The sequence below is a fragment of the Ischnura elegans genome, chromosome 9 (assembly GCF_921293095.1).
Source record: "Ischnura elegans chromosome 9, ioIscEleg1.1, whole genome shotgun sequence".
In the NCBI taxonomy this organism is placed as follows: domain Eukaryota; kingdom Metazoa; phylum Arthropoda; class Insecta; order Odonata; family Coenagrionidae; genus Ischnura; species Ischnura elegans.
The window spans coordinates 53,712,612-53,725,716 of NC_060254.1; the positions used below are offsets into that span (position 1 = coordinate 53,712,612).

General features: G+C 38.0%; 1 protein-coding gene across 1 annotated transcript in view; it reads right to left on the reverse strand.

Moving 5' to 3' along the window:
* Positions 1-13,105, reverse strand: part of LOC124165996 (nose resistant to fluoxetine protein 6-like) — a 192,231-nt gene that overhangs the window by 7,242 nt on the left and 171,884 nt on the right. The window contains exons 3-9 of the mRNA XM_046543573.1: positions 6,203-6,435; positions 4,434-4,636; positions 2,638-2,804; positions 2,205-2,339; positions 1,328-1,561; positions 359-452; positions 85-216 (exon numbers count right to left, since the gene is read on the reverse strand). Coding sequence (XP_046399529.1) covers positions 85-216; positions 359-452; positions 1,328-1,561; positions 2,205-2,339; positions 2,638-2,804; positions 4,434-4,636; positions 6,203-6,435 — 1,198 coding nt within the window. The remainder of the gene's footprint in view (positions 1-84; positions 217-358; positions 453-1,327; positions 1,562-2,204; positions 2,340-2,637; positions 2,805-4,433; positions 4,637-6,202; positions 6,436-13,105) is intronic.

Sequence of the window (13,105 nt, forward strand, 5' to 3'; positions counted from 1 at the left end):
AAAATAATAAATATTGGCCATGGAGTTATGAGTTACGCATTTATTTAAAAAAGTAAACCTATCCATAACTCAAAATTATTTTACCTTAGAAAGCGGTAAATAACCATTCCAATGAACTGTATCCCTTTTGCCTTGAATCCACCAGAAGTATAGGTCAGCTGGTGAACATCGTACTTAGAGACTGTTCGAAAATACAGAAAAGACACCAGCAGGCCACTGAAATGTATTGATAAAGGATTATTGCAAGAATTAGATCTCAACAATAACAAATATAAAAATAAAAAACGTATCCTATAAGCTATAAGGATCCCTTCGATAATAATACTTTCACATGGATAAAAAAGGGGAAAATACCAACCTGATGAAGAAAAAGGTATCCACAGAGTATGTCCCACTGCTCAACGTCTGGTACAATAGGTCTTGTTCTGCTCTTGCACGGAAAGTTTTATTGTCTGTAGGAAATTTCAAAGAAAAATAAATATTCCAATAAATAAGTGGGAGCGTATTTTTAAAAACATATATGAAATACAAATTTTACCATGCATTTATCATAACCAATCAATAAAGAAAACAGTAATATCTACAGTTAATTTTCATTATTTTTCTAATAGAGTTTTGATCTAAGAATAAGGTTTAATTTGTGAGTGAAGATGTTTTTGCAAATTAAAACCTTTGAATTCAAATAAGGAAAACTATGGTAATGCAAGTGATTGAAAAGAATCTAATCAGTGGTGATATCAACTAGAAGATTCTATAGGAGAAAGAAATGCAATTAAAACAACATCAGTGCAAATATTACAGAGGGAAAATAATTCACCTTAGTCTATACACAAACAGGTATCCTCCAAATTTGTATTGAGAGCAGAAAGTAATTTAATTACCAATCCTACTCTGATAAAAATAAACTGCTCAGTGAAGAGTGGGACTACACTCCAGTGAGGGTAATTGGGTGGTAACCATATTCTCTGCTTACCCTCCATTGTGGGTAAATGGAGTGTATTGCAGAAGGTGCAGAGCATAGGAGGGTAAGGCCTACGACCCATGGAATTTGATGGAAGGGCAGGCACATATCATGGCTAACATCTGTGGAAGGTAGAGGAAGAAGGGTAATGCTAACCTCTGTGGCAGGCAAGAATTAACTCCATGGACTGTAGAGGAAGGACAATGCTACCTTCTGAGGAATATAGAGGAAGGGTCGAGCTCTGATAATAGGAAATCATTTAAAATACTTGTACGGAGAATAAATCAGATCGATACCTTGGAATTGATTATTTCTTGCCACATTATAAAATAAGCAGAGTACACATGTAATAGAATTATGACTAACCTGAGAACTGGAATGCCACCAGGCATGTATGAGCCAATATCACCCACAGCAAGGAAAAGAAGCGTAGACCGTGAATTGGAGCAATGGTGTCATCGCCAACGCTTAAGCTGCAAATTGATTTGGCGTTTGAAACAGCAGAGAAGCAAAGGAGGAGCCTTGTCATGACGGTCTTTTGCTGTGGCTTCAGGACCATATCATCATCAGTAGTCCTTGGTAAAGACAACCTTTCAATCCCTGAAATCACATCGTAACAAAAATGTGAGGCACAACGAAAACACCAGGTAACACAGATATGGAATGAAGGGTTCTTCAAGTAATGTGTACTCAAGCCATACATTTTATTTTGTAAAGACGTTCATTTTTAAATATTGAAATTTCTGATGGTTTGTTATAATGGGCACTAGTGAAGTCAACATTTTACTGTATTTCAAATATTAAAAAATAAAATCTGAGAAAAAGCAGAGGAAAATTTTTCAAATTTGAGATACAAAGAAATATATAATTGAACAAGGTCTACTTTAAGCACCCTGAAAATTTCAAGATGATAGCATACGTTTTGAGCCAGCAATTTGTATGTCACCAAAAAAGACTGTCCTGTATTTACATATATGTATTAAAAAGTATATCTGATTATGTTGTATTTTTATTGCCGCCTCATTTCAATTTTTCCATTTGGCATCATGGGAATGGTCATAGTCCAGGATGCTGAGAGCAGTTACTCTCTCTGTCTCTGACATGAATATGTGTCGGTAAGTAGCTCCCACTATTAAATATTTGTAGGACCATTTCTGAGTTCAGGATATCCCTCAGAACCCAACAGAACTAAGACTGGTCTAGTGATAAATTCACTTCAAAGATATCTTGTGTAAGTCATTACCTTCATGGGCTCCCTTTCCAGATAGGGACAAGGCTTCACTGGCCATTGTGATGTTTCTCTCCATTCTGGAAGACAGCATGTGATCCGACACACACAGGGGCCCCTGGGCATATGCAATATGATTTCCATTGCACTCTTAAAAATCAAGTGGATAAAAAAAGAAATTACAATTTGGTTGCAAATTTCTGCCAATACACAGAAATGTGCCGAAAGAACCCAAAAATGTTGCAGAAGATCTAAGGGCAGAATAAGTTAATATGAATGTATAGACATTCTATTTGAAATACAAACTAAAAGTTCTAAATTTGATTATTGTTAATGTAACTGGGTGGAATGCATCAAATTTCTTTTGCGGTAAAGTGTTGAAACACACAGCATTGGCATCAGCATACTCGTAATGAGTACCACTGCACCATAAAAATTCAGCAAGCACCTGAAATTTTGCTTGGTTCCATCTCCTCCGTGTGGATGGAAGACATTTCATGATCAGAGTTGGAGTCCTTGCAGCTGCTATTGTCTTTGGATCTTGAGGCAGATATCAACCACAGCTCATAAATGGTCCCCACTATGGTCATCAAAGCCACCGATCCTACTGCGGCACTGAAATTATGAGAAAATATTACTTCTTAGACAAGGGCGTACCCAGGATCAAAAATGGGGGGGGGGAAGCCATGGTTGTTCAAGTTGCAACATTTTAACATGGAAAAGGTGAATGACACCAACATTTTAAGAAAATTATATCAGCACTTTATTAGTTTTTGAAAATATTAGCTCGAGAAAAATTATTTTAGTTATTTGTATTACACTGATATCATTTTTCGTGGGTTTAAAGAAACTTTTTGAAAACTTTAGTTTCAATCCAGTCCTGATTTTCCTAAAAATTTGTGCAATTTTTGCTTCTAGGGGGGGCAGCTGCCACCTTCTGCCCCCCTTTGGGTACGCTCATGTTCATAGAATTAATTATATATTTTAAGATATCATTTTTTAAGTAAAAATTATGAGGAAATAATCATCTAGTGTACAGTCTATTTTGGGAAATTGCTTCATAAGACAATAAACATTAAATTTAATTTGAGGCACATCAAAATGGATGAAGATTTCTTACAAGAATAAAAATTATACTAATTATAACTAAAATTATACTATGACGTCAAACATTACACTAATCAAAGCTCAATGTTTGCGAACTACTCATAAAAGGCGATAGACTTGTGGGTCTTGAAAAATTGCCATATTCAACCAGAAACCAATGTAAAAACAGACAAGTTATCGGTGGTATACGCAAAAACTTTCCCATATTTTGTAATAATATCGGCAATTTTTTTCCATTACTTGAATTGACTCGACGTCTATAGGGTTATTCAAAGTGGAAATATATAAAAAAGCAAAATTGTGTTGCCTAATGATGATTTTAGCAGATCATACACCTCAATCTTTCCTACGAGATTTCTGACTAGAAGAAGAAGCGGTATGGTCCGCTACAATGGATGGTTTATAAATTGTGGTTTCAATCAGGGCTGGAACTAGGAGTTTCGTCAGGAGTGCAAAGATCAGTTTGCCGCCCACCACTCTATTCTCCCTATCCCTTATCCTTTCCCCTCCCCCACCACTAAAATAAAATACTGTATTTACTCGCAGAAGCCGCGCATGGAATGGGGGGTGCGCGGCTTACACGAGTCCTCAAAAATTTTAATGCAAGCCTCGTACCATTTTCTCTCAAATTCTTATCGTTTATTTCTCCAGAGTTTAGCATTGAAAATACGAAAACTTCGCAGGAATTACATTTATAACGTTATTTAACCTTATTAATCATGGTAACGTAAATTTATCGATTTAGCAACGGATTGCAACGAGTTCCTTTATTAGACCGCACCCAAAAATCGCTAGGAAGTTTTTTTCCTCACGAGCCGGGGCAAAACTGTGGGTGCCTGGGAAACACGGGGCGCGGCTTACACGAGTAAATACGGTATGCTATTTTTTAGATGTAGTCGTTGAAATTACACATCGTACGTTTGCTAACTAACATTATTGTTTATAATTAATATGATAATAATTTATAAATTAATAATTATGGTTAAATAATTCAATTAGAAGAATTAAGTAGCTGTTAAAAATAAACTTTCTTAAGTTTTCCCCCATGAAATCTGCCGCCCGGGGCCTGAGCCCAACCTGCCCCGCCCGAGTTCTGGGCTTGATTTAGATTCTGGTATGCTATTGCTTGGCACTCACATCATGATGTAGACACGTGGGTCTTTCCAGTATGAGTACTCGCCGCTGAGGTACTTGTCGTCCAGGAGTAGGATCTTCCGTGGCAGTGGATTCTGGGCCCACATCTCGTCCTGGATTTCGATGGTCGTGGAGGTGATTTTGATCGCGTCTCCATGACCGCACGATCTCGGCAAGCACATGCCCAGGAAAATCAAACCAGGCGTCTAGTGGACCAAGGAAATCATTTGGAATTAACTTGGAGAAAGTTTCTCAAGAATGAAGAAGAGACGATTACAGAACTATTTCTTTTCGTTCCGTTTTCAAAACCAAGATATTGTTGAAAAACTGTTTTCATTTAAGAAATAAGATTGAATACTTCCAAATTAAGGTTAAAAGAAATGAAATCTGTTATTACGTGAAAGTTTTAGCCGCTTATAATATAGGACACAATTTTTCACAGTGAGGTTTACACTGAATTGCATTGCGTTCAAACCTTCCAACACCAAATAGAAATTACATTTCCCTAAAAAAATTACCTACTCTACCGAGGAATGATGTTGTGATGAAAGCAATCGTAGAATAACAGGTTAGAAAGGGAGAATGGTAGGGGTCGACTGGGAATGAGTTACATAGAATAGGTTATAAAAGATGTAAAATAGAAGAAATACGTCACTATATGAAAAGGCTAGCACAGTGGCGTAACTAGGAATATGCTTTGGGGGGGATGAGAGGTGTTAGTGTGGGCTACCCTCCCCCCAGAAATCGGGTTGTTCAGGAAAAAACTTTGAAAAATAACATGCCTGAATATGAATTTTACATAATTTTGGCACATACAATTCAACTTAAAGCAGGTGCAGTTTTTTTCCTATTTGCTTCAGAAGATTAATATACGCTTTAAAAACCCCACGTTTGAATACATGTTTGAGGAAAACTATGTCCAAATAACACTCCACTAAGCGACCAGCAACATGTAACAATCATTTTGAAACCTAATGAATATTCCACTCTCACATACAATCAGTGTCTTATGAATGGTATGATTCGGATTAAAATATGTATATCTTCTGGCTAAAATATTACGTTATAAAATTTTTCAGACCAAATGAGTGTATCAGCGCCGAAATTAGGACGTTGCAAAAATGTTGTCAAACGCCTAACTGTATCCTGCAACTCCTGCAACCTCGCGCTACCCTTTTTGCAACGTTTCCGCAGCACATTTTCTTTGAATTTTCACGATACGATCTGAAGAAAAACCATACTTTTCGAAACGATCGAGGAATCATTTGACCCCAAGAGTGTCACCAACTCACATTACGAAAGCAAATTTAGCTTCGATGAAAGGGAGCTATTAGGGAAATTAACAGAAATAAATAAGCCGTATTAAATAGGATGACCTCAAAGTTTGCTTCTCCCGGGATTGTAGCATGCGAGGCCAATAAAGATTATATGGTATTGAGTCACGAGTATTAATTGAATCAAGGGCCCAATAGATAACTGGAAACACTTGGTGCGGTGGAAGGATTCACGATCTGCTTTTTATTACCAACTTTATCGCCTCTACGGGAGTAGTTAGCCAAAATATTTGGATAACAGAGATGCTATACCTTCAGTCTTTAAAAAAGTATTCAATCCTACCATCGCTGTAAAAAATTTTTGTGCCTAATTCTTTAATAAATTTGATAAATTAATACCATAAGCCAAAATTGTAAAAAAAAACTCAAAAAGAGCATGATGGCTTAATCCAATAGCAATGGAAACGTAAGCTTGAGTATTAATGAAAATATATGTACCTGGACATAGAAAGATCTGTCGGTGAGCTGAATTTTGAATTTGAGGATGTGGAAGGCGACCCTCATGGGGGAATTGTCGGAGAAATCGCTACCAGCATCGTAGTCGACTTCGTTTCTCGCCGCTCCTTCCATAGTGGCGTTGGTGTCGATTTCATTGCACAGCGAATTCGAACCCAACCAGTAGCCGTTCCCCCAGAACAATCCTTGGGAGTAGCGACCGGTAGAGTCCAGCACTGGAAAAACAATAGGAAAACATGTTTAAATTACTGGGACCTTATAAAGAAATAAAAGGTTTGGGTAATTAATAGTAAATATATTTTATAGCATGAAACAATGAATAGGCGATGTGAAAGTAATAGAATCATAAGTATTCGGTTCCATGCTGTTTTTTTGACACTTACACCCCAAATAAATATTATTGAAGCATTTTTATACAGAATTCTCAGCTATTAAAATGACATTCAATTTTTAAGAAAATTAAGCGACATTACAAAAGGCAATGTCATAATCAGGTAATGCATAAAGCATGGTAAAAGAAAATCTTTCTTTACACTTATATTTACAAACACTTTCAACACACTCTTCACCATAAGGCCTTAAGCTAAAAGCTGATTTGTTTACCATGTTCACCGTACGGAATTTCCACGAAATATCGCCTTCATCCATGAATGTGAGAGGTTGCGAATGAATGTGAGAGGTTGCGAATGAATGTGAGAGATGCGAAATGCATCCTTTGAATTTGTCAGGAAAAGCATGAAACACATTAAATATGCTAGAATATGATGAGAACATACATTATCATATATTATTAAGGTTTACTCTTTAATGATGCTCAGCGACGGCGAAAAAGAAAACCTTTCTTGAGAAAACCGAAGTATAATCAAGCGGAAACCCACGATTTTAAAGAGTGGACGGATAACTACGTAATATCGAAATAATTTTGGAAAAATAAATATAGCATAATCAATGTAATCCAACCGAGAGGCAATCCAAGATTTTTTTGGTATTTTCATACGAATTTTAACGTTTTTTCTTTCATATGACCAGTTCAAAATTTTGGTGACGTGACCCACTTCATCGGAAAAAGAAAATTAAGTTATGTGGGGAAATGAAAAAGGACGGGCGTACAATTTTGCAATAACGATCTGCTAAGAAGTCGAAGTTTAATTTCAAAAATAAACCAATTTTATAACAGGATTTTGGCGATTTTTTTTTGTTTTCTGTACATTTCCCACAATCCGACGTTTTCGATAATCAGGCCATTCACGTGTGCACGAGTTTCAGATTACCGAAGACACACTGTAACAAGACAACATTTTTAAAAATTAAAACGACTTTTTAAACTGATTAAAACGCTTGTGCCAAAGAAGGCAACTGAAAGTATACGTGTAAGCGTGGTATCAGCGACCGCACGATTTCAAATGCTCCGCCTCTGTTGCGCGCTTCACGACAGATGGCGCCTCTGCGAAAGTAGCGGGATTCTCAAAAACACGGCAATAAGATCGTCCGCTCGCCGTATTAAGATCATTTCCAGCTTGAAAAGGGGGAAGCGGATTAAGTACTTCAAAATCTCCTAAATGGGGTAGTTTACCAATTTCTTCACAAGGCCGATTGTGATACAGTTTGATTTTTTTTACCAATGTGAGACTTTTAGTGATATTTCCGTTTTCCGATGCGTAGCCCACTTTCGGAAGAAAAATCGACGCATTCGACGATGAAAAATCCTTTCAATATGCTGATGATGCCAGGAACTTAGGCTGAGTGCGTTACCGCTTCTCATATTCTCCTCCGCCTTGTGCATAGGTCTCGTGAGGCTCGCAACTGTTTAAACTCTAGTGAGCAATTCCTTCCCTCAATGAAGGGTTGGTTTCCGACTAAAAGGATGAGCGAGGGCCATTTACAATTTCGTTCCACTCCCAATAAACATACATCGAGACACTTGTCAATAGCATAAAGTTTTCTATAAAACGCAAAATTTAGATATGAAAACGATGTATTTATCAAAAAATTGAATTATTATATAGCTATCAAAAGTAATTTACCGGTATAGGTATGTTTAGCAGGAAACGTGGCAATCTCAGTTTTACTAATCAACCACTTGTGTTCCCAATCCCTAATTGCATTTCCCTCCTCTGATTTTGCATAAAGTAGGTCACTCTCCATGCTGTGCACGAAACCTACGATTTTCTTCCCCTATCACAAACAAAAAATAAATCAATTGAGAGAACATGTTTTGGGTCCTAATAAAGATAAATTTATGACTAAAAGCTGTTGTGTTACTAACGAAATTATATTGATTTCCAGCTGCGACGCAGTGACAGCGTCGCAGCTAGAGATCATGTGTCACAGAACAATGAAGGCCCCACGTCGCGGTGACTGATCACATATCATATTTATTAATTACTTTCAGTGTATATTATTCATCATTTGATAATATTAAAAACTAATTAATTAAAAATTTTATTTTACGTAGATTTCAATATTTTGTGGTATTATTTTTGTTCATACTATAACAATTTGTAATTTCCCTCCGCAACATACTCTCGTTCAACGCTATCTGCGTCCGGGATGAGTTAAAATTTTACCAAGGAAAATCTTCTGTAATGGTTTCCTTTCACGCATTGATAAAAGAAAATTGTCGTTATTATTGAAATACTTATTGAATAGTCATAGATATTCTGTGGCGTTTTCCTTTCACCCTTTGGTAAAAGAAAATTATCATTATTATTGTAAGACTTATTCAAGAGTCATAAATATTTTTCTCATTGAGGATTATTATTTCCAGCTTCAAGTTCCTTCTTGCAAAATACATACGTAATTTACAAATACAAATGGAAATAACGGATTTTGAAATCGATCCTCTGACATATACGTAATATTTTAAAATTCACCATTTCGTAACGTCTTACTACAGCAACTCCCTCTCACAATAACAGCGCTGAATGAGAAAAAAGGACAACAATACGTATTCTTCGATTCCACATCCACGTTTTAACGAAGCAAATATTGAATGAAATTCTCGATCTTCTACGTTACGGAGAGACGAAAAAACGTGAGTACCGACGCAAGGGGCTTCGGCAAACAGTGATTTCATCGCGGGTGTGTCAACGACGCGGTAGGGAGCGCAAACAATTTTATTTCGGCAAGATCGGAACCCTATTGGCTTGCGGCATGGGCGTAAAAGCCACAAAACAAGTCGTGTTTGCTCGGCCTTCAACTCTATATGGGAGTCAGAAGAAACGCCGGTCCTGCAGCCAGGCTTAGATTTCTTGAGCAATGAGAACAGGCATATTTAAGAGCAACGTGGAGAACATCATATTAGAGGCCCACTACCTTTCCAGGCACGACAGAGAGATGGATATTTTGCCTAACTGATAGATATGGGAATCCGTTTTTCCCCCGCGCAATGAAGGACTTAAATAAATGCTGGCCGTAATTTCGTTTGATCATTTGAATTTTAAGCGTAAAAGGCTGGTGTCCTAATGGCCACACACCTTTTAAAGCGGCTTGCGGGATAGTATGCAGATGTAGTAGAATAGGGAGACGGTTAGAAATCCTTCGAGAGGTTAGGCGAGAGCGTTATTCATAGATAACATTTTTGATATTTTTTTCCTCCCGGCTCTCGGCTAATCTCGAAAAATCTTGCCTACAACGGGAAATTAGCCGTAAGATAAAAGGAAAATGGTCCAGTTCATCCATATGACTCGCCCCTTACTTGTAGCCGTACTGCGCACAGAACGCGTACTGCGCGCAGATGGCGGCAGAGTAGGGTGTCGCCAAACCGGAAGTGGTTGGTAGGTAATTGAGTGTTATAAGTGAATTGACAGATCTGGAAGAAATAATATTTTTTTAATCTCGTCAAACTTCTGTATCGCTCGAGAAAAACGCGATGAAAACACAAAGCTCGATTGCCAGACGTGATATTGTAACACATTGTCAGCTTTTCCCGAGTGTGTATTTATTTTGATTTTTTTTCTCACAGCTCACATCCCATGGAAGACCAGGCATATGAACTCTTGAGGTCCAGAAATGGCTATGGCATATCTTACCTTGCCTGATGCCTGAGGTTGAAATCATCAGGACGATTCCCGGAGTGTGACAAAATGCACGTGCGCCGTTATTAGCTTAGCCACATAGGTATTTGAATGCAGAGACGGGTACATGGTACAGGCACGCCTACCACGTAGGGGTGGGGTTGTGTCCTTCCTTACTGTGCAGAAATTTGCGGGTTCGAATCCCGCGCGTTTGGATTATACCTGTCAGGGCTTCGAAATGTATGACTGTCTGAATCGAATGTAAGAGGATACTCCAATCTAAATAGATTCCGCAATTGATAAAGACGAAATTACAATTATTTATTCATTTGTGCATAACCGTACCAATATTTATGCATGGATAAGCGAGTACATTCACCCAAAAATACGTGTTATATTCGTCGAGGTTATCGAGTCTCTCTGAAAATGAAAAAAAAAACTAATGGGTGTCAGTAGGTACATCTAGACTCTAGAGGCCGATTGGTATATCCTCAATTGTAAAATTCGATAGTAAAAGGGTGACTAAACATTTACCATAAGATATTTGTAGCAAGTATGACTCTTCCTGATTTATTACTAATTTTCCCAAACATTCCATGACTTTCTAGACACAGTGACATTCCATTTTTTACTTTCTACAAAAATATTCACCCTGGCATTCGTAATTTTTCACGGCTTCGAAGTGATTGAGTGGACCCAAACGTATTCTTTTCTTCTGAAGATGTAGCATGTCTGGTATTTTGAAGAAGCCGGGAACGGGGAATAGCGGATCCTAAAGTAGGGCTAAAGAAAAGAATCACGCTTTCTCGCTCGCTGTGAGCACCATCAATCTGAGAAAATTTAACCAAATTATAAATAAGCGAGGAGTGATGAAGTATCAAATTGGTGACTGGTGGAGAGAAATATTGCATTAAGTACGGCTCATTTCCGCAAAGCAATATGGCTCATTAAAGATTTTAAGAGGACTATTGGCTTTATGGTAAAAAGCGTTGTCAAATATTCGTTTTTTCATCTCCCTTTCGCTATCTTTTTCCCACTCTCATAAATCTAATTGGCCTTTCATAGGTCTTTTGTAGAAAGCGGCAGAAAATCGTGGCATTCATTATCTGGCGAAGTCGGTTGATCCAAAAATGGCCGAATATTTAGGCAAAGACTTTTCAACTACATATTCCGACACAAGGACTTCGGCCGCTAGATGTACTGTCAACCACTGCATATTTTAGTTTTTTTTTCAGAGGGACTCGATTACCTGAATACCGGCTAAGGGGATGCATTGCTCAGTAGCGTAGCCATTATTTTGAAATGAGGGAGGCTAACCGGATATTTAGGGGCCCTTCCAGGGTGTACGCAAAACACCCCTGGGCAAAGGTGGGTCCTTTCCGGGTAAATTTTGGGATTTCTGATACTGAAAACGTGATTTTCAGGGCTCAAAAAACAGTATACCAATGGCTAAGTTCTAACAACACGTATATCTAAAGCAAATTTTAAGGAGAGCATAAAAACGATTATTTTTTTTACTTGTGCTCTGAAATTAAGAACCAAAAGTTCATAAAACTGAAGAAGCATTCATTTGCAGACAAAGATTTGTTTTTTGCTTGTATTTTATTTTTTTAATGTTATTACACTTTGTTTAAGATACCTGTCTCAAACCGGCCAAGTTGGAGATACGTGTTGTTAGAACTTAGCCATCGATATATAATATTTTTATTTAATGAGGCCATCTCACTCCTTTTGGCGCCTCTTTTAAAGGCTCAAGGAGGGTGATAACCCGGACCCCCTCGGAGCTACGTCACAGACATTGCTCCCGCTCGATTAGTAATTGCTCGTGATAAATTACTAATTGGAAAGTTAAGTAATCATCTGCAAAGTTTAAGGGTATACAAGGTAGACCCCGTGGCTCGATTTTATAAATTTCGTAGGCTTCATAAGCGTTCATCGTCCATTTGGGGTCCGTGTAATGTCTATGGCTAGTCATCACTTTATTGGTCGGTCGTGTCATTACGACATTGGATTCGACGCATTCGAGATTTATAACATTGAGCACCTGATCAAATTTCTCGTGCATCTCAAGTTTTAAAATTTGATCACAGCATTTTTTCGAACTCAAAATTTCCATGATTGACCAACAGATACATTTTAAAATGGGTCGAGTGCTTCATATCATCATCATAACTCATAATTACTAAAGCTTGAACCACACGATCATTTTATTTCGTCGCGAAAAGTGATCACAAGAGCGATCGCTTTTCGAGACGGGAAAAATGATCACTCTAGTGATCATTTTTCTCAATCACACGGTCCCTCCCGCCGTCGCCTTTCGCATCACTTCCGATATCACAGCTCGTTGTCTTAGGACCCGCATAACGAAATATATAGCGTGTATGTTTATCTATGTCGTTCCCACGATTGCCAAACATTGTGCTGCAATCGCTCCATACGGGAATGCGTTCCGATTGGCTGATATGGGATTTTGTAACGGTTTTAGCGACGGAAAAAGCGACCGGACGAGTGATGAAAAATAGTGATGGGAATCCTCATCGCGATCGTGATCGCGAAAAACAATTGCCGGCGACGATCATTTACGAGTGATCACTCTAGTGACCGCGACAGTGATCACTCGAGAATGACGGATAAAATGATAGTGTGATTCAGGCTGATTGATTTGACGCAGCACTCAATTCCGCTCTCCTATCTGCTAGCCTTTTCATAGTGGCGTATGTCTGCTCTTTATTCCAACTATCGTCTATTCTAACTAACTCATCTTATGTAATTCATTCGGGGCCGTCCCTTGCCCATCGACCTGTCCTTATATGATTGTTTTCAATTTGCCATTATGCCAGTAATGTCGTCAACTAATTTGTGCCGTCTT